Source organism: Physeter macrocephalus, chromosome 5 (assembly GCF_002837175.3).
Source record: "Physeter macrocephalus isolate SW-GA chromosome 5, ASM283717v5, whole genome shotgun sequence".
In the NCBI taxonomy this organism is placed as follows: Eukaryota; Metazoa; Chordata; class Mammalia; order Artiodactyla; family Physeteridae; genus Physeter; species Physeter macrocephalus.
In genome coordinates this window covers 102,252,404-102,280,355 of record NC_041218.1, presented here as the reverse complement: position 1 = coordinate 102,280,355, position 27,952 = coordinate 102,252,404, and the positions used below count along the sequence as shown (strand labels likewise).

Below are 27,952 nucleotides of genomic sequence, written 5' to 3'. Positions count from 1 at the left end.
CCTCTCCCCTTGCGGAGCACAGGCTCCGGACGCGCAGGCCCAGCGGCCATGGCTCACGGGCCCAGCCGCTCCGCGGCATGCGGGATTCTCCCGGACCGGGGCACGAACCCGTGTCCCCTGCATCGGCAGGCGGACTCTCAACCACTGCGCCACCAGGGAAGCCCCCTTCCATGTCTTTAATACTATTTGTTGATTGACATTTTTTCTTTGAGATTGTCATCTTGGAGTCCTTTGACCTCAAATTCTAATTTGGGACAATTGTTTTATAAACTCCCTGTGCAGCTGTCATCTGTCTTTACATTGTATCCTTCAAATAATTCCATATTTTGGTAGATCCTCCCATCCATTTTTTCTTAAATTCTTCTTTTTTTTTTTTTTTTTTTTTTTTTGTGGTATGCGGGCCTCCCTCTGCTGCGGCCTCTCCCGTTGCAGAGCGCAGGCTCAGTGGCCATGGCTCACGGGCCTAGCCACTCCGCGGCATGTGGGATCTTCCCGGACCGGGGCACGAACCCATGTCCCCTGCATCGGCAGGCAGACTCTCAACCACTGCACCACCAGGGAAGCCCTGGCTTCTCTCTTGAGCAGACACTCTTGCTTTCTCATTCTCTTGTTCCCTTGCTCCTTCACTTCCTCACTGTGATGGAAACCAGCTGCCGTATTGTGAGCTGTCCTGTGGAGAGGCCCCTGTGCCAAGGAACTGAGAGAGGCCTCTTAGCGATAGCTAGTGAAAAAACAGGCCCTCAGCCCAACACCCCACAAGAAGCTGAATCCTGCCAACACCATAGTAATGAGCTTGGAAATTCATCCATCCTTATTTAAGCCTTGGGATGATCCTGGCTGACAGCTTGACTGCAACACCATGAAAAACCTTGAGCCAAGGGAATCTGTATTAGTTTGCTAGGACTGCCATATGTACCACAGGCTGGGTGCCTTAAACAGCAGAAATTTATTTTCTCACAGACCTGGAGGTCAGAAGTCCAAGATCAAGGTTCTGGCTGACTTGGTTTCCAGTGAGGGCTCTCTTCCTGGTGTGTAGATGGCCTCCTTCTCACTATATATTTACACGGTCTTTCCTTGGTGCATGTACATAGGGAGTGGGGCTGCGTGGGGAGAACACTAGTTCTCTGGTGTGCCTTATGAGGACACTAGCCCTATTGGATCAAAGCCCAACGTTATGACCTCATTTAACCTTAATTACTTCCTTAGAGGCCCCATCTCCAAATACAGCCACACTCAGGGGTAGGGCTTCAAAATATGAATTTGGGGGGGAAATAAACAAGGACCAGGAAAGAGGCAACTTAGTAAGACAGAAAACTTACAGACAATAACTGCTTTACTGCAGCCAAACACCATGGAACAAAATGGGCCCTCATCCCCCTCAGCAAAGGTTAAGTGGGGAACTTAGACTTCCATGATTGTCTTGCTGGGATGATTTCAGAAAAGACCAAGAGAAGCTGGGATTGTCATGGCCACCCAATGATAATGAGACCTTTCCTCCTTCATAGTGTTCATGAAAGTCATGAACATGACATAGTGTTCATGAAAGTCATGAACATGTAAGGAGCAGTTACAAGGCATTCTCCCCTATTCCCCCCACCCCCCATGCCTCGTATTAGGGTTCTCCTGAGAAACTAGAGGGAGGTGGGAAGAAGAGATGAACCAGGAGCACTAAGGGCAAGAGAAGATTGATATCAGCTCAAGCATTTGGGCTTGAGCTTTTGTTCTGTTCAGGCTCTCAATAGATTGGATGATACCCACCCACTTTGGGGAAGACCATCAGCTTTACTCAGTCCACCAATTCAAATGCTAACCTCTTCTGGAAACACTCTCACAGCACATCCAGAAATAATCTTTACTATCAAGGCATTCTATAGCCCCAGTTAAATTGACATATAAAATTAATCATCATACCCTCCCAGCCAGGGTGATGGAATTTCACCCCCACTTGGCAGAATTGAGGTGGGGTCTTCCTTTCTGTGCTGATGTGATGTCAGAGGAGCCTGTAAAACAGAAGATTTAAATAGGATCTGAGTCTTATAATACAGTAATCAAAATGTCCAGGGTACAACTGAAAATCACTCATTATACCAAGAACCAAGACTATCTTAACTTGAGAAAGACAAGATTATCATCAGACACCAAACCAGAAATGACACAGAGATGGGAATTTTCTGACAAAGGTTTTAAAGCAGGCATGATAAAAATACTTTAATTAAAAAATTCTGAAAATGCTTGAAACAAAAAACTAGAAAGTCTCAGCAAAGAAATACAAAATATAAAGAGGAACCAAATGGAAATTTTAAAACTGAATATTACAATAAAGGAAATAGTAAACTCACTAGATGGACTCAGCAGCAGAGTGGAAATGATAGGGAAAGGATTGGTGAAAGTAAAGATAAAACAATAGAAATTAACCAGCAGAGAAAATAGATTGGAAAAAAAAAGTGAATAGAGCCTCAGGGACCTGTGGTAGTATAACAAATGATCTAATATTTATCTCATCTGCATCCCAGAGGGAGAGGAGAAAGAGGGTGGGGTTGAAAACATATTTGAATAAATAATGGCTGAAAAAAATTTTGGCAAAAGACATAAAGCTACAGATTCAAGAAGCTGAGCTAACCCAAAATAGGATGCACCCCCAAAAATATCATGCCAAGATACATCATAGTCAAAATTCTGAAAACTAAAAACGAAAAATCTTGAAAGCAGAAAGAAAAAAATAATACTTTACCTATAAGTAAAAAACAATTTGAATTACAGCAAGTTTCTTATCAGAAACCAGAGGCCAGAAGGGAGGGGCATCACATTTCCAACTGCTGAAAACAACTATAACTAAGAATTCTATATGCAGTGAAAATATTCTTCAGGAATAAAGTGTATAGCAATCAAGACATTCTCAGATGAAGGAAAACTAGAAGGGTTTGTCACCAGTAGATCCACCCTATTTTTTAAAAAAAGGGCTGAAGGAGGTTCTTGAACTGGAAAGGAAATGACAAAAGAAGAATTCTTGAAACATCAGGAAAGGAGATAGAACAATAGAAAGAGTAAAAATATTAGTTAATACAATGGAATTTTTTCTCTTCTTAAGTTTTCTAAATTATATTTGGTGATTGAAGCAAAAATTGTAACATTGTCTATGGATCTCAAAGCATGTAGGGGAAATATTTAGGACAATTGTATTATAAATGACAGAGGGTAAAGGAACTGAAAGGATTGAAAGGTTTTTACACTTCACTCAAACTGGTGAAATCTTGACACCAGAGGACTATGAAAAGTTATGTGTGCATAATATAATACAACAACTAAATGTCTATACAAAGAGATACATTCAAAAGCACTATTGATAACGCAAAATGGAATTCTAAAAGAAAAAAAAAGGTATCAATAATTACATTACATGTAAATGTCTGAATATACCAACTAAAAGAGAAGGACAGAGTAGATAAAAAACAAGACCCTACTATATGCTCCCCACAAGAAACTCAGTTCAAAATTAATGGTATAGGTAGGTTGAAAGTAAAAAGATGGCAAAAGATATGCAATGCAAACATTAATCAGAAAAAAAGCTGTAGTGGCTACATTAATGTCAGATAAAGTAGACTCTAGAGCAAAGAAAATTACTAGGGTCAGAGAGGGGCATTTCATAATAATAAAAGGGTCAGGCTATCAAGAAGACGTGGCAATCCTAAATTTGTCTGTACCAAACAACAGAGCTGCAAAATACTTAAAGCAAAAATGGACAGAATTGAGAGGAGAAATTGACAAACCCATGATTATAGTTGGAGACTTCAATGCCCCTCTTTAAATAATTGACTGAACTACATGGAAAATCAGCAAGGTTATATAATAACTCAACAGTACCATAAATTAACAGGATGCAGCATGCACATACACACACCACTTCACCCAACAACAGCAGAACACATTCTTTTCAAGTTCCCGTGGATAGTTTACCAAGATAGACCACTTACCATGATAGGGCCATAAAACAAACTTCAACATATTTAAAATAATTGAAATCATACTGTGTGTGTTCTCACCACAAATGAACCAAGCTAAAAATCAGTAACAGAAAGATAACAGGAAAATCTCCAAACAGTTGGAAACAAGTTGCTAAATAATCTTTGAGTCAAAGAGGAAGTCTCCAGGGAAATAAAAACAACACATCGAACTAGATGAAAATGAAATTAAAACATACCAAGATGAGTGGGCTATAACTAAAGTAGTGATAGAGAAAAATTTATAGCACCAAATTCTTACATTAGAAAAAAGGGAAAGTCTCAAGAAAATCATGTAAGCTCTCACTTTAGGATCCTGTAAAAAGAAGAGCAGGGTAAACCCAGAGGTGCAGAAGTAGGGAAATAATGAAATTGAAAATAGAAAAACAATAGAGAAAGTAAACAAAAGATGGTTCTTTGAAAAGATCAATAATATTGCCAAATGATGCAAATTAGCAATATCAGAAATGAAGTGGGATACCACTACAAATCTTATAGATCTGAAAGGAGTAATAAGGAAATATAAATAATTTTATATACATAAATTTTTTTTTTTTTTTTTTTTTGCGGTACGCGGGCCTCTCACCGCTGCGGCCTCTCCTGTCGCGGAGCACAGGCTCCGGATGCGCAGGCTCAGCAGCCATGGCTCACGGGCCCAGCTGCTCCGCGGCATGTGGGATCCTCCCGGACCGGGGCACAAACCCATGTCCCCTGCATTGGCAGGCGGATTCGCAACCACTGCGCCACCAGGGAAGCCCTTTATATACATAAATTTGACAACTAAAGTGAAATGGACTAATTCCTCAAAAATCATCCAATATGGAATGCAAATTTTTTATAGTTCTATAAATATTAAAGAAATTGAATTTTTAATCTAAAACTTCCCAAGAAGGGACTTCCCTTGTGGTCCAGTGGTTAAGACTCCATGCTTCCAGTGCAAGGGGCGTGTATTCAATCCCTGGTCAGGGAACTAAGACCCCACATGCCATGCAGTGTGGCCAAATAAATAAATTAATTAAATAGAAATAAAACATAAAAACTCCAAAGAAAGAATCAGATGTTTTCAGCAGAGAATTTTACCAAACATTAAAAGAAGAAGCAATTCTACACATTATCTACCAGAAAGCAGAAAAGGAGAAATTCCCCAACTTATTTTGTGAGGCCAGTGTTATCCTGATACCAAAACCATACAAAGACCATTCAAGAAAGGAAAACTGCAGATTAATATCTCTCATGAATACAGATGCAAAAAAATCCTCAGTGAAACATTAAGTGGAATTCAGCAATATATAAAAAGAGCTTTGGGATTCTGGGAAGATAGAGTAGGAAGTGCCAGGAACCTTGTCTTCTTTCCTGGACAATTATACTGGCAGAATCTGCTTGATATAGCTATGTTGGAACTCTGGAGTCTATTCGGACTTGCAACTTCAAGGAGAAGGCTTGAACGGGAAATTGCAGTTAATTTTGGTCAATTTCAGCAATTGCTACCCATCCCCCACCCTCAGCTCTGAGACAGTCAGTTGTGCATTTGTACCAGGAGCAGCTTACATGCAGCTTGCTGACCCAAGGTGGGCAATAAGGACCCTGTCCTCCAAATATCAGGGACCTGTTTTCTGACTGTTGATTGCTGCTTCTGATAATGGAAGTATAGACATAGAAGTGGGCAGTCATTGCTGCACCACCCCTCCCATTGTTGCAAGCCCCAAGCCCGACAGCTGAAACAACTTCTAAGAGATTTAAAGAGCTGGCACTTTTCTCTCCATCTTTATTTATCTTTTTTCCTCATTTTGGGAGCCAGACATTTAAGGACTAGGACATTCAAAAGCAACCCATGTACAGATCACCATACACGTCTAAGGAAAAACACAGACTCAGACCTGATAAGACCTTAAGTTTATACCTCAGGCTGATCCCTGGGAAAGAGAGCAAAAACAGTAAAAATACCAATAAAGTAAACAAAAATGAAAGGAAACCCTTGAGAAATGGAACAATCTGATTTCCAGACTTACTACATTGTTAGATTCAAATATTAAATTTTCAGGGAAAAAAATTATGTGCAAAGAAACAGGAAAAAATTTTTTTTCATGCAAAGAAAAAAAATCAACAGAAAGGCCATATGGCAGACCCAATAAACAAAAATTTTTTAAAAACCTGTCTTAAAGATGCTCATGGGCTTCCCTGGTGGCGCAGTGGTTGAGAATCCGCCTGCCGATGCAGGGGACACGGGTTTGTGCCCCAGTCCGGGAAGGTCCCACGTGCCACAGAGCGGCTGGGCCCGTGAACCATGGCCGCTGAGCCTGGTAAGATTATCAGCAGATTTCTCACTTAAAACTTTGGAGGCCAGAGGTCAGTGGGCTGGTATATTCAAAGTGCCAAAAGAAAAACACCAAAAAGTGTCAATCAAGAATACTAAATCTGCCCTAAACTGTCCTTAGAAGGGAGGGAGAAATTAAACCAAAAGCTAGCACAAGGAATAATAATATTATATATATATATTATATATATATAATATATATATATAATATATATATATTATATATATATGAACAGAGATGATGAATGAAATATAAATTAGAAAAATGAATGAAAACAAAACTGTTTTTTTTTTTTAGAAAGGAGGCTTCTGGGAAGATGGTGGAGCCAGAAACACCAGGAATCTGTCTACCCAACTAGGCAAAAATTGCACCAGCAGAATCATCTGATGTAACTGTTTTGGAGCGCCAGAGTCTGTTGAACACAGGTAACTTTTAGGGGAACCCTTGGATGGTAAATTTCTGTCAATAATCAGCATTTGGCACAGTAGCAGCTACCGATTCCCAGCACACAATCTGTGGAGCAACTTGCACCCAGCTTGTGAGAGTCAGGGTGGGCAACAAGTACCCTATCTTTCAAATATCAGGGATCTGTTATATGATTGTTGATTGCTGCTTCTGATCACAGAGGTGCAGACAAATAGAGCTAGAGGGGAGCCACTGTTGTTGCACCTCCTCCCATTATTGCAAGCCCCTACCCCATCTGGCTCAAGTGTCTTTCAAGATATTTAAAGGCCAGCACTCTTCACCCCCCCCTTCATTTTTTGCTTTTCCTCTTTTGGGAGACAGACATTAAAGGCTAGACTATTAAAAAACAACTGCATATATGGGTAAAATTAGAAAGTGATTACGCATGTCTAAGAAGAGTCTCAGAAAAGACATAAGCCCTTAACTTTACACCTTAGGCTGATTCTCAGGACAGAGACAGCCTATGGCAATCAAAAAGAGCAACAACAGCAAACCCTGGGGAAGGGGGAAGAATCTGATTTCCAGAGCTACCACATTATTAGATTCAAATGTCCAGTATTCAACAAAAACATTACAAGGCATACAAAAAAACAGGAAAGTGTGGCCCATTCAAAGGAAAAAAATATATCAACAAAATCTGTCCCTGAAAAGAGTTTATGGAAGGAGAGAAGGCAAGATGGTAGAGTAGAAGGATGTGAGCTCACCCCTTCTTATGGAAACACCAGAATCACAACTAACTGCTGAAAAACCACTGACCAAAAAAAAAAAATGCTGGAACCTACCAAACAGATACCCTAAATCCAAAGGCAAAGAAGAAGCCACAAAGAGATGGTAAGACCGGTGCAATCACCATAAAATCAAATCCCATACACACTGGGTGGGCAACCCACAAAATGGAAAATAGTTATACCACAGCAGTTCTCCTACAGGAGTGAAAGTTCAGAGCATCATGTCAGGCTTCTCAGCTTGGGGGCCTGGGAATGGGAGGAAGAGCCCCCAGAGAGTCTGGCTTTGAAAGCCACTGGGGTTTGACCACAGGACTCTCACAGGACTGGGGGAAAGAGAAACTCCACTCTTGGAGGGTGCACACAGGGTCTCATGTGCACCAGGACCCAGGAAAAAAAGCAGTTACCTCATAAGAGACTGGGCCAGACTTAGCTGCTATTGTTGGAGGGTACCCTGTGGAGGTAGGAGTCAACTGTGACTCACTGTGGGGAAAGGGACACTGGTGGCGGTGGCTCTGGCGAGTGATCATTGGCGTGGGCCCTCTAGGAGGGTGCCATTTTCTCACCAAGACCTGGCACCACCCAACAGCCTGAAGGCTCCAGTGCTGGGACACCTCAGGCCAAACAACCAACAGGACTGAAACATAGCCCCATGCATCAGCAGACAGGCTGCTTAAAGTCTTCCTTAATAAACAGCCACCTGAAAATGCACACACACTCAGACATGACCCAGCCCACCAGAGGGACCAGACCCAGCTCCACCCACCAGTGGGCAGGTACCAGTCCCTCCCACCAGACAGCCTCAGGTGGCAGACAGCAGAGGCAAAAGAACTACAACCCTACAGCCTGTGGAACGGAAACTGCAATCACAGATAGTTAGAAAAAATGAGATGGCAGAGGAATATGTCCCAGATAAAGGAACAAGATAAAACTCCAGAAGAACAACTAAATGAAGTGGAGATAGGCAACTTACCTGAAAAAAATTCAGAGTAATGATAGTAAAGATGATCCAAGATCTCAGAAAAAGAATGAAGGCACAGATCGAAAAGACATAAGAAATGTTTACAAAGACCTAGAAGAACTAAAGAACAGAATGATACAATAACTGACATGAAAAATATACTAGAAGGAAATCAGTAGCAGAATAACTGAGGCAGAAGAATGGATGAGTGACATGGAAGGCAGCATGGTGTAAATCACTGCCACAGAACAGAATAAAGAGAAAAGAATGAAAAGAAATGAGAACGGTCTAAGAGACCTCTGGGAAAACATGAAATGCACCAACATTTGCATTATAGAGGTCCCAGAAGGAGAAGAGAGAGAGAAAGGGCCTGAGAAAATATTTGAACAGATAATAGCTGAAAACTTCCCTAACATGGGAAAGGAAACAGTCACCCAAGTCCAGGAAGTGCAGAAAGTCCCAGGCAGGATAAACCCAAGGAGGAACACATGGAGACAGATAGTAATCAAACTGACAAAAATTAAAGACAAAGAAAAAATATCAAAAGCAACAGGGGAAAAGCAACAAACAATATACAAGGGAACTCCCATAAGGTTGTCAGGTGATTATTCAGCAGAAACTCTGCAGGCCAGAAGGGATTGGCACAATATACTTAAAGTGATGAAAGGGAAGAACCTACAATCAAGATGACTCTGCCCAGCAGGGTGTCATTCAGATTCAACATAGAAATCAAAAGCTTTACAGACAAGCAAAAGCTAAGAGAATTCAGCACCACCATCCAGCTTTGCAACAAGTGCTAAAGGAACTTCTCTAGATGGAAAAGAAAAGGCCACAACTAGAAACAAGAAAATTATGAATGAAAAGCTCACTGGTAAAGGCAAACATACAGTAAAGGTAGGAAATCATCTGCACACAAATATGATATCAAAATCAGCAATTGTGAGAAGAGGAGAGTACAAATGTAGGATATCGGAAATGCATTTGAAATTATAGACAATCTATATTGTCTTTATTGAATTAAAACAATCTATACTGTTGTTTATATACAGACGTCTATATCAAAACCTCATGGGAACAGCAAGCTGAAAATCTACAATAGATACACACAAAAAAGAAAAAGCAATCCAAACACGACACTAAAGTTAGTCATCGAATCACAAGAGAAGAGAATGCAAGAGGAAGGGAAGAAAAAACACAAAAACAAATCCAAAACAATTAACAAAATGGCAATAAGAACATACATATCAATAATTACCTTAAATGTAAATGGATTAAATGCTCCAACCAAAAGACATAGACTGGCTGAATGGATACAAAACAAGGCCTGTATATATGCTGTTTACAAGAGACCCACTTTATGACACATACAGACTGAAAGTAAGGGAATGGAAAAATGTATTCCATGCCAATAGAAGTCAAAAGAAAGCTGGAGTAGCAATACTTATATTAGACAAAATAGGCTTTCAGATAAAGACTGTTTCAAGAGACAAAAAGGACATTACATAATGATCAAGAGATCAATCCAAGAAGAAGATATAACAATTCTAGATATATATGCATCCAACATAGGAGCACCTCAATTTATAAGGCAAATACTAACAACCATAAAAGGAGAAATCAGCAGTAACACAAAAACAGTGGAGGACTCTAACACCCTATTTTCATCAATGGACAGATGATCCAGACAGAAAATCAATAAGGAAACACAGGCCTTAAATGACACATTAGACCAGATGGACTAAATTGATATTTATAGAGCATTCCATTCAAAACAGCAGAATACACATTCTTCTCAAGTGCACATGGAATATTCTCCAGGATTGATCACATGCTGGGCCACAAAGTGAGCCTCGGTAAATTTTACTGATTATTATTATTATTTTTTTTCTTTTTGTATGCTTTGGGTCTTCGTTGCTGCTCTAGTTGCGGCGAGCTGAGGCTACTCCTCCTTGCGGTGCGCGGGCTTCTCATTGCGGTGCCTTCTCTTGTTGCGGAGCACGGGCTGTAGGCACGCGGGCTTCAGTAGTTCTGGTGCATGGGCTCAGGAGTTGTGAGTCGCGGGCTCTAGAGCGTAGGCTCAGTAGTTGTGGCGCACGGGCTTAGTTGCTCCGCGGCATGTGGGATCTTCCTGGCCCAGGGCTCGAACCCGTATCCCCTGCACTGGCAGGCGGATTCTTAACCACTGCACCACCAGGGAAGCCCAATTTTACTGATTATTGACCCAGGGATTTTTGCAGAAAGTAATGCCTTTAACTGGTGATTTTTATTTTGGCTGGCCAAAAATTCTGTTATTTCACTAACACTTTGTGGGTTATTGCCTTCAATAGAGACACTTGACATACCTGTAAAATCTTCTAATTTTCTAATTTTCATGAAATGTTGCTTTCAATTCACTCTTCTGTAGAAGCAAAGGTGCATTCTCCAGCACCCTGACTTTCATTTTCACTTTTTGTATCAGAATCAGTCACTAATTTTTAAGATCTTTTTATTGGTCTAATATTCACATAATCTGAATCAGAACTGTATTCTGAAAAACTATCACCTTCTGAGACACTAGTACATATGTGCTCAGACAATCAGAGACAGTATCTGCATAAAATTGACTGAAAAATTCTTCTTCACTCAAAATTTTGTGATGCGTCATTTTGGAAGATTTTATGTATATAATATATACAAGTTTGGAACAAAAACTTAATGGAGCAAAATGTGAATGATAATGACAATTGTAAGTTGTATAAAGAACCTTGATCAATTTATGCTCTAACAAATTGCACAGTGATGTTAATTGTAGCACTCTCTAAGAACGTATTGATACGTCTCTGGTCAATAACGTTCGGGTAACAAAAGATGTATTAATACGTCTCTGGTCAATAATGCGTTAATAAAATTGAAATCACAACAATCATCTTTTCTGACCACAATGCTGTGAGATTAGAAATCAACTACAGGAAAGAAAAAAACTGTACAGAACACGTGGACATTAAACAGTAAGCTTCTAAGCAACCAATGGATCGCTGAAGAAATCAAAGAGGAAATCATAAAATACCTAGAGACAAATGAAAATGAAATCACGACAATCCAAAACCTATGGGACACAGCAAAAGCAGTTCTAAGAGGGAAGTTTATAGCAATACAGACTTACCTCAGCAAACAAGGAATATCTCAAATAACCTAACCTTACACCTATAGCAACTAGAGAAAGAAGAACAAAACCCAAAGTTAGTAGAAAGAAAAAAATCATAAAGATCAAAGCAGAAATAGATGAAATAGAGATGAAGAAAATAATAGAAAAGATGAATCAAACTAAAAACTGGTTCTTTGAAAAGATAAATAAAATTGATAAACCTTTAGCCAGATTCATCAAGAAGAAGAGGGAGGGGGCTCAAATCAATAAAATTAGAAATGAAAAAGGGGACGTTACAATGGACACCAGAGAAATACAAAGGATCATAAGAGACTAGTACAAGCAACTATATGCCAATAAAATTGACAACCTAGAAGAAATGGACAGATTCTTAGAAAGGTACAACCTCCCCAAACGGAACCAGGAAGAAACAAAATATGAACAGACCAATCACAAGTATTGTAATTGAAACTGTGATTTTAAAACTCCCAACAAACAAAAGTCCAGGATCAGATGGCTTCACAGGCAAATTCTATCAAACATTTAGAGAAGAGCTAACACCTATCCTTCTCAAACTCTTCCTAAAAATTGTAGAGGGAGAAACACTCCCCAACTCATTCTATGAGGCCACCATCACCCTGATACCAAAACCAGACAAAGATATCACACAAAATATTACAGGCCAATATTACTGATGAACATAGATACAAAAATCCTCAGCAAAATACTAGCAAACGGAATCCAACAACACATTAAAAGGATCATGCACCATGATCAATTGGGATATATCCCAGGGATGCAAGGATTCTTCAATAAATGCAAATCAATCAATGTGATACGCCATCTTAATAAACTGAAGAATAAAAACCATATAATCATCTCAATAGATGCAGAAAAAGCTTTTGAGAAAATTAAACATCAATTTGTGATAAAAACTCTCCAGAAAGTGGGCATAGAGGGAACCTACCTCAACATAATGAAGGCAAGATATGACAAACCCACAGCAAACATTATTCTTAGTGGTGAAAACCTGAAAGTATTTCCTCTAATATCAGGAACAAGACAAGGGTGCCCACTCTCACCACTATTATTCAACATAATTTTGGAAGTCCTAGCCATGACAATCAGAGAAGAAAAAGAAATAAAAGGAATCCAATTGGGGAAAGAAGAAGGAAAACTCACTGTTTGCAGATGACATGATACTATACATAGAATTACAGGCCAATATTACTGATGAACATAGATACAAAAATCCTCAGCAAAATACTAGCAAACGGAATCCAACAACACATTAAAAGGATCATGCACCATGATCAATTGGGATATATCCCAGGGATGCAAGGATTCTTCAATAAATGCAAATCAATCAATGTGATACGCCATCTTAATAAACTGAAGAATAAAAACCATATAATCATCTCAATAGATGCAGAAAAAGCTTTTGAGAAAATTAAACATCAATTTGTGATAAAAACTCTCCAGAAAGTGGGCATAGAGGGAACCTACCTCAACATAATGAAGGCAAGATATGACAAACCCACAGCAAACATTATTCTTAGTGGTGAAAACCTGAAAGTATTTCCTCTAATATCAGGAACAAGACAAGGGTGCCCACTCTCACCACTATTATTCAACATAATTTTGGAAGTCCTAGCCATGACAATCAGAGAAGAAAAAGAAATAAAAGGAATCCAATTGGGGAAAGAAGAAGGAAAACTCACTGTTTGCAGATGACATGATACTATACATAGAAAATCCTAAAGATGCCATTAGAAAACTACTAGAGCTAATCAATGAATTTAGCAAAGTTGCAGGATACAAAATTAATACACAGATATCTCTTGCATTCCTATACAATAACAGTGGAAGATTAGAAAGAGAAATTAAGGAAACAATCCCATTTACCATTGCTACAAAAAGAATAAAATACCTAGGAATAAACCTACCTAAGGAGGCAAAAGACCTGTATGCAGAAAACTGTAAATACTGATGAAAGAAATCAAAGTCAACACAAACAGATGGAGAGATATACCATGTTCTTGGATTGGAAGAATCAATATTGTCAAAATGACTATAGTACTTAAAGCAATCTACAGAGGCAATGCAATCCCTATCAAATTACCAATGGCATTTTTCACAGAACTAGAACAAAAAATTTTACAATTTGTGTGGAAACACAAAAGACCTTGAACAGCAAAAACAATCTTGAGAAAAAAAACAAACAAAAAACAGCTGGAGGAATCAGGCTCCCAGACTTCAGACTATACTGCAGGGCTACAGTAATCAAGACAGTATGGTACTGGCACAAAAACAGACATATAGATCAATGGAACAGGATAGAAAGCCCAGAGATAAACCCACACACCTATGGTCACGTAATCCATGACAAAGGATGCCAGAATATACAATGGAGCAAAGACGGCCTCTTCAATAAGTGGTGCTGGGAAAACTGGACAGCTACATAGCCAAAGCAATCTTGAGAAAAAAACGGAGCTGGAGGAATCAGGCTCCTTGACTTCAGACCATACTACAAAGCTATAGTAATCAAGCCAGTATGGCACTGGCACAAAAATAGAAATATAGATCAGTGGAACAGGATAGAAAACCCAGAGATAAACCCACACACATACGGTCACCTTATCTTTGATAAAGGAGGCAATAATATACAGTGGAAAAAAAGACAGCCTCTTCAATAAGTGGTGCTGGGAAAACTGGACAGCTACATAGCCAAAGCAATCTTGAGAAAAAAACGGAGCTGGAGGAATCAGGCTCCTTGACTTCAGACCATCCTAAATGTAAGGCCAGACACTATAAAACTCTTAGAGGAAAACATAGGCAGAACATGACATAAATCACAGCAAGATCCTTTTTTTTTAAACATCTTTATTGGAGTATAAATGCTTTATCCCACCCCTCTAGGTAGTCACAAACCACCTAGCTGATCTCCATGCAGCAAGATCCTTTCTGACCCACCTCCTAGAGAAATGGAAATAAAAACAAAAATAAACAAAGGGAACCAAACCAAACTTGCAAGCTTTTGCACAGCAAAGGATACCATAAAACAAAAAGAGAACTCATGACATTAGAACACTTCCTAACACCGTACACAAAAATAAACTCAAAATGGATTGAAGACCTAAATGTAAGGCCAGACACTATAAAACTCTTAGAGGAAAACATAGGCAGAACATGACATAAATCACAGCAAGATCCTTTTTTTTTAAACATCTTTATTGGAGTATAAATGCTTTATCCCACCCCTCTAGGTAGTCACAAACCACCTAGCTGATCTCCATGCAGCAAGATCCTTTCTGACCCACCTCCTAGAGAAATGGAAATAAAAACAAAAATAAACAAATGGGACCAAACCAAACTTGAAAGCTTTTGCACAGCAAAGGATACCATAAAACAAAAAGAGAACTCACAGAATGGGAGAATATATTTGCAAATGATGTGACCGACAAGGGATTAATCGCCATTATATACAAACAGTTCATGTGGCTCAATATCAAAAACACAAACAACCCAATCAAAAAAAGAAAAAATGGGCAGAAGACATAAATAGACATTTCTCCGAAGAAGATATACAGGTGAACAAGAGACACATGAAAAGATGCTCAACATCACTAATTATTAGAGAAATGCAAATCAAAATTACAGTGAGATACCACCTCACAGCAGTCAGAATGGCCATTGTCTACAAACAATGCTGGAGAGGGTGTGGAGAAAAGAGAACGCTCCCACACTGTTGCTGGGAATGTAAATTGGTGCAGCCATTATGGAGAACATTATGGAAGTTCCTTAAGAAACTAAAAGTAGAGCTAACATATGATCCAGCAGTCCCATTCCTGGGCAGAATATCCAGAGAAAAACATGGTTCAAAAGGATTTACACATCCCAATGTTCATTGCAATGCTGTTTGCAATAGCAAAGATGTGGAAGCAACCTAAATGTCCACTGGCAGATGAATGGATGCAGAAGATGTGGTACATATATACAATGGAATATTACTCAGCTATTAAAAAGAATGAAATAATGCCATTTGCAGCAACACAGATGGACATGGAGATGATCTTACTAAGTGAAGTAAGTCAGGCAGAGAAAGACAAATAAATATCATATGATATCGCTTACATGCGGATATCATGACACAAACACATGACACGAAACGAACTTATTTACAAAACAGAAACAGACTCACAGATTTAGAGAACAAATTTATGGTTACCAGGGGGAAACAATGGGGGGAGGGACAGATTGGGAGTTTGGGATTGACATTACACATTGCTATATTTAAAATAGATAACCAACAGGGACCTACTGTACAGCACAGGGAACTCTGCTCAGTAGTCTGGAAAAACCGAAATGAGAAAAGAATTTGAAAAAGAATAGATACATGTATATGTATAACTGAATCATTTTGCTGTAAACCTAAAACTAACACAACATTGTAAATCAACTCTACTCCAATATAAAATAAAATAAAATAAAATAGTTTATGGCAGATATATTAGACAAAGACTTTAAAACAAAGCTCCTAAAGATGCTGAAAGAATTAAAGGAATATGTGGAGAAAGTCAAGAAAACCGTGAGTGAACAAAATGGAAATATCAATAAAGATATAGAAAACCTAAAAAGAAAACAAAACAAAATTCTGGAGCTGAAGAGGATAATAATGGAAATGAAAAATTCACTAGCAGCATTCAAAGCAGATTTGGCAGGCAGAAGAATAAATCAGTGAGCTTGAATATAGGACAATGGAAATTATCAAGGCTGAGGAACAGAAAAAGAAAAGATAAAGATAACAGAAATTATCTAGTCTGAGGAACAGAAAGAGAAAAGATTGAGCAAAAGCACAGAGCCTAAGAGACTGACTGGGCATCATCAAAAAAATCCAAGATACGCATTGTGGGAGTCCTTGAAGGAGCAGAGAGAAAGATGCAGAGAGAATATTTGAGGAGATAATGGCTGAAAACTTCTATAATTTAAAGAAAGGCATGCATGTAAACATCCAAGAAGCTCAGTGAACTCCAAGTAAGATTAAATCAAAGAGACCTACACCAAGACACATTATAATTAAACTTTCAAAAGACAAAGAAAAAGAAGAAATCTTGACAACAGCTAGTGTGAAACAAATCATTACATACAAATGATCCTCAATGAGATTATCTGCAGATTCTCATTAGAAACTTGGAGCCCAGAAGATAGTGGACAGATATATTCAAAGTGCTTAAAAAACAAAAAACTGTCAACCAAGATTCATGTGTCCAGCAAAACTGTCCTTCTAAAATGAGGGAGAAATCAAGACATTCCCAGATGAACAAAAGCTGAGGGACTTTGTGACCACTAGGGTGGCCCTGGAAGAAGTGCTCAAAGGTGTGCTGCAAAGGCAAAGAACGTTAGACCATAACCCTAAGCTCTATGGAGAAATAAAGATCTCAGTAAAGATAATACATGGGCAATTATAATAGCTAGTATTATTGTAACAATGGTTTGTAACTGCACTCTTTGTTTTCTAAATGATTTAAGAGACCAATATATTTAAATTAAAAAATTAATTTAATAGCTAGCATTACTGTAACATTGATTTGTAACTCCAAATCTTGTTCTGCATGTAATTTAGGAGACTAATGCGTTTAAAGAATTATTAATTTATGTTTGTGGGCACACATTGTATAAAGATGTAATTTTGTAACATCAAAAACCAAAAGCAGTGGGGACAGAGTGTAAAGGACCATAGTGTTTGTATGTTATTCAAGTTAACCTGCTCTAAATTCAAATTAGAATGTTACAACCTTAGGACATTAAATGTAATCCCCATGGCAACCACAAAGAAAATTTCTATAGCATATACACAAAAGGAAATCAAGAAGGAATTCAGGGACTTCCCTGGTGGTGCAGTGGTTAAGAATCCGCCTGCCAATGCAGGGGACATGGGTTCGAGCCCTGGGCCAGGAAGATCCCACATGCTGCAGAGCAACTAAGCCCATGCGCCACAGCTACTGAGCCTGTGCTCTGGAGCCCACGAGCCACAACTACTGAGCCCACGTGCCACAACTACTGAAGCCCGCGTGTCTAGAGCCCATGCTCCGCAACGAGAAGCCACCGCAATGAGAAGTCCATGCACTGCAACAAAGAGTAGCCCCCGCTCGCTGCAACTAGAGAAAGCCTGCGCACAGCAACAAAGACCCAACACAGCCAAAAATAAATAAATAAAATAAAATAAATTTATTAAAAAAAGAGAAGGAATTCAAACATTTTACTACCAAAAAATCAACTAAGCACAAAAGAAGAGAGGAATGAGGGACAAAAAGCTATAGGCCTATAGAAAATTTGTTTCTATAGTACAGTGATAGAAATAAGTGCCTCATTATCAGTAATTACTTTAAATGGGAGTGGATTAAACTCTCCCATTAAAAGAGAGAGATTGGCAGAATTGGTAAAAACACATGGTCCAACTATATGCTGTCTCTAAGAGACTCACTTTTGAGATCCAATGACACAAACTTGTGAAAGTAAAAGATTGGAGAAAGATATTACATGCAAATAACTACCAAAAGAGAATGGCAGTGGCTATACTAATTTCAGACAAAATAGGCTTTAAATCAAAAACCGTTATGAGAGACAGAGAAGGACATCACATGTTAACAAACATTTCAATACAGCAAGAAGATATAATAATTATAAGCATTTATGCACCTAATGTCAGACCATCAAAATATATGAGACAAAAACTGACAGAATTGAAGGGGAAAATAGTTCTACAATAATAGTTGTAGATTCCAATACCCCACTCAGAATAATGGGTAGAACAACCAGACAGAAGATAAATGAGGAAATAGAGGACTTCAACAATACAATAAGCCAACTGTATCTAAAAGACATATACAGAACACTCCTCGCAACAACAACAGCATACCTATTCTGCTTAAGTGCATATGGGACCTTTTCCTGGATAGACCATAAGTAGGACCACAGTGGTTTTTTTTTTTTTTTAATTAATTAATTAATTAATCAATTTATTTTTTTAACATTTATTGGAGTATAACTGTTTTACAATAGTGTGTTAGTTTCTCCTTTACAACAAAATGAATCAGTTATACATATACATATGTTCCCATATCTCTTCCCTCTTGCGTCTCCCTCCCTCCCACCCTCCCTATCCCACCCCTCTCATGGTCACAAAGCGCAGAGGTGATCTCCCTGTGCTATGCGGCAGCTTCCCACTAGCTATATAATTTACATTTGGTAGTGCATATATGTCCCTGCCACTCTCTCACTTCGTCACAGCTTACCCTTCCCCCTCCCCATGTCCTCAAGTCCATGCTCTAGTAGGTCTGTGTTTTATTCCCGTCCTACCACTAATCTCTTCATGACATTTTTTTTCTTAGATTCCATATATATGTGTTAGCATACGGTATTTGTTTTTCTCCTTCTGACTTACTTCACTCTGTATGACAGACTCCAGGTCCACAGTGGTTTTTAAAACAGATATCACACAATGTATATTCTCTGACCACAGTGGGATGAAATTAGAAATCAATAACATAAATTAGAAAATTCACAAAATTGTGGAGACTAAACAATGTCCTTTTAAACAGCCAATGGATCAAAGATGAAATCACAAGGAAACGGAAAATAGTTAAGAAGAGATGAATGAAAATGTAAACACACCATATTAACACTTATGGGATGCATCAAAAGTGGTACTAAGGGGGAAATTTATAATTATAAATGCTTACATTAAAAACAAGAAACATCTCATGTAAACAACCTAACTTTATAACCTTAAGTTGTACTAGGACAAAAAGAACAAACTAAATGCAAAGCTACTGCAAGGAAGGCAGTAATAAAGATTAGAGCAGAGATCAATGAAATAGAGAATAGAAAAATAAGAGAAAATCAGTGACCCAAAATTTGGTTCTTTGAAAAGATCAACAAAATTGACAAACCTTTTGTTAGGTGGACTAAGAAAAAATTAGGGAAGACTCAAATTACTAAAATCAGAAATGAAAGTGGGGGGACTTCCCTGGTGGTCCAGTGGTTACGAATCCGCCTTCCAGTGCCAGGGACATGGGTTTGATACCTGGTCGTGGAACTAAGATCCCACACGCCATGGGGCAACTAATCCCAAGCGCTCTAGAGCCCGCGTGCCACAACCAGAGAGCCCACATGCCGCAACTACTGAGCCTGTGTGCTCTGGAGCCCGCACACCACAACTACTGAGCCCTCGCGCTCTGGAGCCTGTGCACCACAAGTAGAGAGAAGCCCGTGCACTGCAATGAAATAACCCACATGCTGCAACAAAGATCCCGCCTGCCACAACTAAGATCCGATGCAGCCAAATAAATAAATAAATAAATAAATAAATAAATAAATAAATATTTTTTAAAAAAGAAATGAAAGTGGGGACATTACTACTGCTTCAACAGAAATAAAAAATAGAGTACTGTGAACAATCATATGCCCCCAAACTGGATAACCGTAGGTAAAATAGACAAGTTCCTAGAAACTTAAAACCTACAAAGAAGTAGAAAATCTGAATAGACCTCACCTACCAAGACTAAATCTCAAAAAAATAGAAAGTTTGAATAGGTCTTACCTCCAAGACTAAATCACAAAGAAATATAAAATCTGAATAGTAAGGAGATTGAATCAGAAATAATAATATTAAAAAACCCTTCCAACAAAGAAGAGCCCTGGTCCTGATGGATTCACTGGTGAATTCTACCAAACATTTAAAGAAGAACTAATACTAACCTTTTTCAAACTTTTACAAAAAATTGAAGAGGCGGGAACACTTCCTAACTCATTTTATAAGACCAGTATTGCCCTGATACCAAAGCCTGACAAAAACAGTAGAAGAAAACTACAGAACACTATCTCTTGTGCTCACTGATGCAAAAATCCTTAACAAAATACTAACAAATATGTATTCAGAAGCATATTAAAAGGCTTATACTCCAAGTAAGAGGTGAACAGAGAAGGGAAGAGGGTATACTGAGAAGTAGCTGCAGTTAGAGCTATTGGGAGGAGAGCCAGAGAAAGAGTATATCAAAACTATGAGGAAATTCAAAAAAGACTGGGATTAGGTAAATAGTGGGAATACACCAAGGAATGAATGACCATTTTCAGGAAGAGCCACTATCCTGGCATGCATGCCAATGAGTTTGGATGAGGATGTAGTGATGTTGCCTTTGCTGGAACAGGCTGTTTGGGCTCCCTGATGGCCACATCTGTTGCTTTTAAAACTTACGTAGATCAGACATGTAGAGCTGCTGAGGAATTTGCCAATGATTATTTTTGGATAATGGACTAAAGATGGGCACTAATCAGACTGTAAATGGACAACTTCACTTTAATATGGAGTGGCAATATTAATTTTGGGGGGATGTTGCCTTCTAGTGATTTCCAAGTCAGTATGTTATATTGCCAATCAGTTCATGAGCAAGTTACCTAGACCCAAACTACAGTTCTTGTGACCAGTGGAACTGTGAAGTTTGAGGACAACAAACAACACTACTTCAACCAGATCTTGCTGTCAGCTGCTCAGTCCACTCCAGAAAACTCTGTGTCAAAGATTACGAGTAATTGCTTCCATTTTCAAGATTGGGCTAGTTGTTAAAGGGGGCAAAAGTCCATTGCCCTTTTGGTCTATTCCAGCTACAAGAATTTATGTGAATTAATTCTTTTAATTGTAGAAGCATCATGAACTACTATGTGCTGAAACTAAATTTCTTTAATTTTAAAAATTCCTAGCAGCCTCTTTTTTAGGAGCTGCCATTTTGGATTGTGTCACTAAAAGCTTTAATGCTAGTTTTTGCACGCCTTATATATATTATATGAATGACATTCTTAAACATATGATCTCTGTAGTAACACTCAGTGTGAACCCAGCCTATCACAGAAATGAAACCCTTCTATAATACTATCTATGAGATATTAGCACAACTTAAGTCTCTGAGAGGAAGTGAGTTTTTAAAACATTGTTGTTGTTAGTAGGTTAATTTTGTAGTAAAACACTTGCCTATTTTCAGTAAACAACAGTAACCCTGTTTTAATATATGGCTTTTCCAAATCAGTTCAATGAAAACAATACTTATTGATTTAGGTTTGCGTAACTACTTTGACATTGGAATCACATGTAGAGATGTTCAGTGGTCTTTTATGTTAAGCAATGTCTTTTATGTTAGCCGGTTTTCTTATGGAGTGAATAGATCAACTAAAGAGGTGCAAAATATTCTCGGTTGATATCTGAATATTTGATACATTTGGTGACTTAAAAGCAAAGCTTCTTAAAAATATTTTTCTTAACAACTCCAGGTCTATAACTTTAGCTAATGAATGGTGATAAGACTAATAAATTAATGGGAGAATGAGGAATGAAAAAATGTAGAGATCTAGGATTGGAGCCAAAAGTAGGGACAGGTGGCCAAATGGTAAGTTTTTAGTACCTGTTTTTCTACCTTATAAAAATGTAGCCTATTTTATAGTGTATATATGTATACGTATAGCTGATTCACTTTGCTATACAGCAGAAACTAACATACCGTTGGAAAGCAATTATATTCCAATAAAGATGCTTAAAAAAAGATTTCAAAAAATATAACCTATTTTAAATCACTAAGGTAATACATTTACTTGCCAAATAATCATGAGTGCCACTTTGTTCTTAGAATGATTTTTAAAGGTTTTTCCACTTCACCTCATACTTATCACCAATATATGTCTAAATTTATTCAAGAAATTATGGAGGTTAAATGTCAGCAATAAGCCTAATCCTACAAAATATGGAAACAAAGCAATTACTATGTCTTTGTGACACCATAACTTCTAAGCCTTCCATGTGAACTTTAGGTCAGAAGTCTCTTGTGTATTATGCATCCTTCAAATAAGTGATTTCCCTCTATTTTAGTCATTTAATGTTAAAATTATTTAATTTTGAGGTTCTTCCATATGACATTGAGCAAATAGAGCTGTTTTAAAACATGTTTGTTAGGTGACTGACTGTCTTTTTTGAGAGAAAATAGAGAATAGCAGATCATTATAAACCTATAAACTTCAAAAGGACAAGTTGATTAATTTTATGTCTCAACATCTAAAGATAAATAAACCTAACTTTAGTTTTTGATTAAATTTTAAACATCTTTTCTATTCTTTATTTTTTTAATGTTTTAAAGCTAGATGTGCCTGTTTTGTTTCTACATTGCAACTCCAAACTGATGTTTCTTATCACTTAATTTAAAAGCTAGTAATTCATTTACTTTTGCCCCAATCTACACACTATATTTCTGATATAATAATGAAAGAAAATTAAATAAGAGAAGGTGGTGGAACTGAAATTTAGACCACACCTTCCTATATTACTGATCAAACACTCACTGTATCCTACTCAAAATGTGCTTATTCTTATTTTGGATTGACTTTTAAAAACTACACTTAGTAATCATCAGACTGCCCAAACACTGCCCTTTCCTATGTTTAAGAACAGTCTCAAAACTTCATTTAACTAGTAACAACTGAACTGAATAGTATATACTATTCATTAGCTGTTGTATGTTTTAAGGCTTGTATATGAATTGTGTATACCAAATTATTTATAAATTTTAAATGACTAGAACCACTCTTATATGGACTAGATTGTATTCTTTACATGCTCATATTTTTGTAACTTGAAAAGGTAAAATAATATTTGCTTTGTGCCAAGTTTTCTCAAAAGGATTACATGCCATGACCAAGTTGGATTTATCCCCAGAATTCAAGGATGGTTCAACATAGGAAAACCAATCATTGTAATACATTACATTAATAGTAGAAAGGGAAAAAAACCACATGATTATCTCAATTTGTTGCATAAAAGCATTTTACACAATTTAACAGCTTTTTATGATAAAAAACACACAACAAACTATGAATAGAAGGAATACCTCAACATAATAAAAGCTGTATATGAAAACCCCACAGTGAACATCTTTCACTCAAAGGTGAAAGTCTGAAAGCTTTTCCTCTAAGATCAGGAACAAGACAAAAAGGTCCACTTTCACCATATCTATTTAACATAGTCTTGGGAATTCTAACCAGAGCAGTTAGGCAGGAAAAGGAAATGAAAGGCATCCAAATTGGAAAGGAAGAAGTAAAATGATCTCTGTACACAAATGATATGATCTTATAGGTAGAAAACTCTAAAGATTCCACACACATACACAAATTCTTAGAACTTATAAACAATTTCAGTAGAGTCACAGGATACAAAATCAACACAAAAAGTCAGTTGCATTTCTATACACTAACAGTGAACCAAAAGGAAATTAAGAAAACAATAGTGTCCTTTGATGCACAAAAATTTTAAATTTTGATGAAGCTCAATTTTTCTATTTTTTCTTTTGTTGCCTGTGCTTGCAGTGCCATATCCAAAACATAGTTAAATCCAATGCCCTGAAGCTTTTCCCCTATGTTTCTTCCAAGAGTTTTATTGTTTTAACTTGTATGTTTAGGTCTTAGATTCATTTGAGTAATTCTGTATATGATGTGGGGTATGGGTCCAACTTTATTCTTCAGTATGTGGATATTCAGTTTTCTCAGCACCATTTTTGAAAAGACCATCCTTTCCACATTAAATGGCCTTAGTACTTAAGTCAAAAATATATTGGGCTGAGGGGGACCAAGATGGCAGAGTAGGAGGACATGGAGCTCACCTCCCCCAACAAACACATCAAAAGTACATCTACATGTGGAACAATAATCATGGAAAACTAACTGGAAACTGGCAAAAGAACTCCTATGCAGCCAAAGCTGGAAGAAAGATGTCCATGTAACTGTGCAGGATGGGGAAAAAAGGCATTGGGTCAGAACCTGCACCCCTGGCAGGGATCTGTAAAGAACAGAAGTCCACATAGGTGAATTCTCACCCTGGGGAGCACGTTGACTAAAAATATGGTCATCCCAGTTCTGGAGTCCTGCAGGGAGGAGACAAGCCCCCTTGTCTGCTGGGAAATCCGCTGAGCCATAGAAGGGCTGAGGAAGCCTAGACTCTACTTGTGAACAGTGCCTGCATGTTGGCTTGATAAGAATCAGGGTGGAGAGAGCCTTGTACTGGCTGTTGCTACCTTGCCACACTTCCCAGTCCAAAAGGATGAATACCCCACCCCTGCTCACTCCACACCACAGCCAGGCACAAGATCAGGGCAAAGATCAGTTTAGCTATGCAGAGACAGACCGGGGCACCTGGGATGTGATCTGGGTGGAACCACAGAGACCATTGTCAGCACATGCACTGGGGCACCAAGCCTAGCTGGGCAGACATTGTCAGCACACACACTGGGTGATGCCATAAGAATGCACAAAGGCTAAGCACTGATTCTCAGGCAGACTGGCCCTGGGCAGGAGTACACAGTGGTTTATGTCCTAGCATGAGTGCTCCAACTCCACCCACTCCACACCACAGATTAGCACTAGACACACCACAGATTAGCACTAGATCTGGGGCAGACAGGTCCTTGGAGAAGTCTGCCACAGGGGCAGCCCAGATCTCAGATGAAGCACAGCCACCTCAATTCCTGCAGCCACAATGCCCCAACCCCCAGTCCCAGCCTACTCCACACCACAGCCCTGCACTAAATATGGGATGAACATAACAGAGAAAGAGACGGAACCTTGGGATGCTTCTGAGTGGAACGATGGACACCTGCATGGGTGGCCCATAGGTTAGCTGTGACCACACAGGCCTCACTTACTTGAGCAATTACAAACATTGGGGCAGGTGACACACTTGAGGGTAACAGAGCCTGATGAAACCCAACCCTCAAGGCTTCTATTCCAACTGGGAAATGGACCCTGCCCCCAGCAGGGCAGTGAAAGCTATGAACAAAGAGAAAGAACCACTGCATATCCAGCACAGGCTCTAGACACTGAAACACCAACCACACCCCCTATCAAGGGGATAACAGCCAGCACACTTGGAGGAAAGATGTGGCTGGTATCCATACCAAAACCAGCCCTTGCACCAAAAATATTGGACACACACAGTCTACACAGGGATGCTCCCACATAAAAATTCCCCTTCAAGATCACAGTAGACAACTGTTTCTCCTAAATTCATAGAGATAAAGTTAAGTAAAATAAAAAGGCAGAGGAATTATTCCCAATTAAAAGAACAAGAGAAATCCCCTGAAAGAACAAATAATGAAATAGACCTCAGTTTACTAGAATCCAATTAAAAAGGAGGTATTAAAAATACTAAAGGAATTAAGAAAGATTATCATTAGAAATGCAGATCATTGTAACAAGAAACTATAAAGATGAATCAACCAAAATTAGATAATTCAGTTGCTGAGATAAATACCAATCTAGAAGCAATGAATGACATACTAAATGACACAGAAGAACGAATAAGTGATCTGGATGATAGAATAATGGAAATCACCCAGCTAGAACAGCAGACAGAAAGACAAAAGAAAAAAAAACAACTGACGCATAATACGGGTTCCAGAAGGAGAAGAGAAAGAAGGGAATCAAAAATGTATTTGATGAAATTATAGCTGAAAACTTCCCAAGCCTAAAAAAGAACACAGATATCCAGGGACAGGAAGCACAGAAGATCCCTAACAAGATGAACCCAAACAGACCCACATCAAGACATATCAGAATTAAAATGGCAAAATTGAAAGATAGAAAGAGGATTCTAAAGGCAGCAAGAGAAAAACAAAGAGCAGGTCACAAGGGAATGCCTATACGACTATCAGCTGATTTCGCTGCAGAAAATTTGCAGGCCAGAAGGGAGTCGAACGATAAATTCAAATTCCTGAAAGGGAAAACCCTGCAACTTTGGATACTCTACCCAACAAGATTATAATTTAGAATAGAAGAATAGATAAAGAATTCCTCAGACAAGCAAAAACTAAAAGAATTCAGCAATATTAAACCTAGCCTAAAGAAATATTTAAGGGTTTTCTCCAAATAGAAAAGAAACAAGGGGCTTCCCTGTGACACAATGGTTAAGAATCCTCCTGCCAAGGCAGGCGACATGGGTTCGAGCCCTGTACTGGAAGATCCCACATGCCACGGAGCAACTAAGCCCATGTGCTACAACTACTGAGCCTGCTCTCTAGAGCCTGTGAGCCACAACTACTGAGCCTGTGTGCCACAACTAATGAAGCCTGCATGCTTAGAGCCCATGCTCTGCAATGAGAGGCCACCACAATGAGAAACCCATGCACCGCAACAATAGAAAGCCTGTGCGCAGCAACGAAGACCCAAAACAGCCAAAAATAAATAAATAAATAAATAAATAAAAGAAAAGAAACAAGAATAGAGGAAAGGGGAAATCACAATAGGTAAGGCAAACATATGAAAGGATTGAGGATTACTTAAAAAACAATTAAAAAATCTGTAAAAGTGATGATAACTACAATTAACAACAAAAGAATAAACATGAAGTTGTAAAATAGGACATAAAAATCACAAAATGTGGCAGAGGGGTGTGTAAAAAGGTACATCTTTTAGAATGTGTTTGAAGTTGAACAACTATCAGTTTAAAGCAAATATATATAGTATGGGTCAACATACTTGAACTCCATGGTAACCACAAATCAAAAACAGACAATATATTCACAAAAAACAAAAAGAAAGGAACTCAAGTATACTACAAAAGAAAATCAACAAACCACAAAAGGAAAAACAAAAAGAAGAAATGAACAAAAAGAACTACAAAGATGACTGGAAAACAAGGTTTAAAATGGCAATAAGTATATACCAATAAATAATTACTTTAAATGTTGATGGACTAAATGCTCTGATCAAAAGACATAGAGTGGCAGACTGAAAAAAAAAAAAGACCCTACAATATGCTGCCTACAAGAGACTCACTTCACAGTGAAAGACACACACAGACTGAAAGTGAGGGGATGAGAAAATGTATTTCATGCAAATGGAAATGACAGGTAACTGGGATAGAAATACTCATATCAGACAAAATAGACTTTAAAACAAAGTCCATAAAGAAAGACAAAGAAGGACATTATATAAGGATAAAGGGAAGAATAGTATGTTACACTCATTAACATATGCACCCAATAGAGGAGCACCTAAATATTAAAACAATAATAACAGACATAAAGGGACAAATGGACAATAATACAATGATAGTAGGAGACTTTAACAATCTACTGACACCAATGGACAGATCTTCCAGAAATTAAATCAATAATGCAATGGAGGTCCTAAATGACACAATAGACCAGTTGGCCTTAACTGATATCTACAGGACACTACATCCAAATACATATTCTTTTTTTTTTTTTTTTTTTTTTTTTTTTTTTTTTGTGGTACGCGGGCCTCTCACTGCTGTGGCCTCTCCCGTTGCGGAG

The 27,952-nt window shown here is 38.3% G+C and overlaps 1 protein-coding gene and 1 pseudogene across 2 annotated transcripts in view; one reads left to right on the top strand and one right to left on the bottom strand.

The window, feature by feature from the left end:
- The window catches only part of LOC114486356 (uncharacterized), a 43,121-nt gene that overhangs the window by 2,397 nt on the left and 12,772 nt on the right, over positions 1–27,952 (bottom strand). For both annotated transcript variants that reach the window (XR_008617508.1, XM_055085120.1), the window contains exon 2: positions 1,912–2,000. Coding sequence is in view for 1 of the 2 variants with exons in the window: in XM_055085120.1 (XP_054941095.1) it covers positions 1,912–2,000 (89 nt within the window). In the remaining variant the exon portion in view is untranslated. The remainder of the gene's footprint in view (positions 1–1,911; positions 2,001–27,952) is intronic.
- LOC102993602 (NTF2-related export protein 2-like) lies at positions 20,522–21,287 on the top strand (annotated as a pseudogene).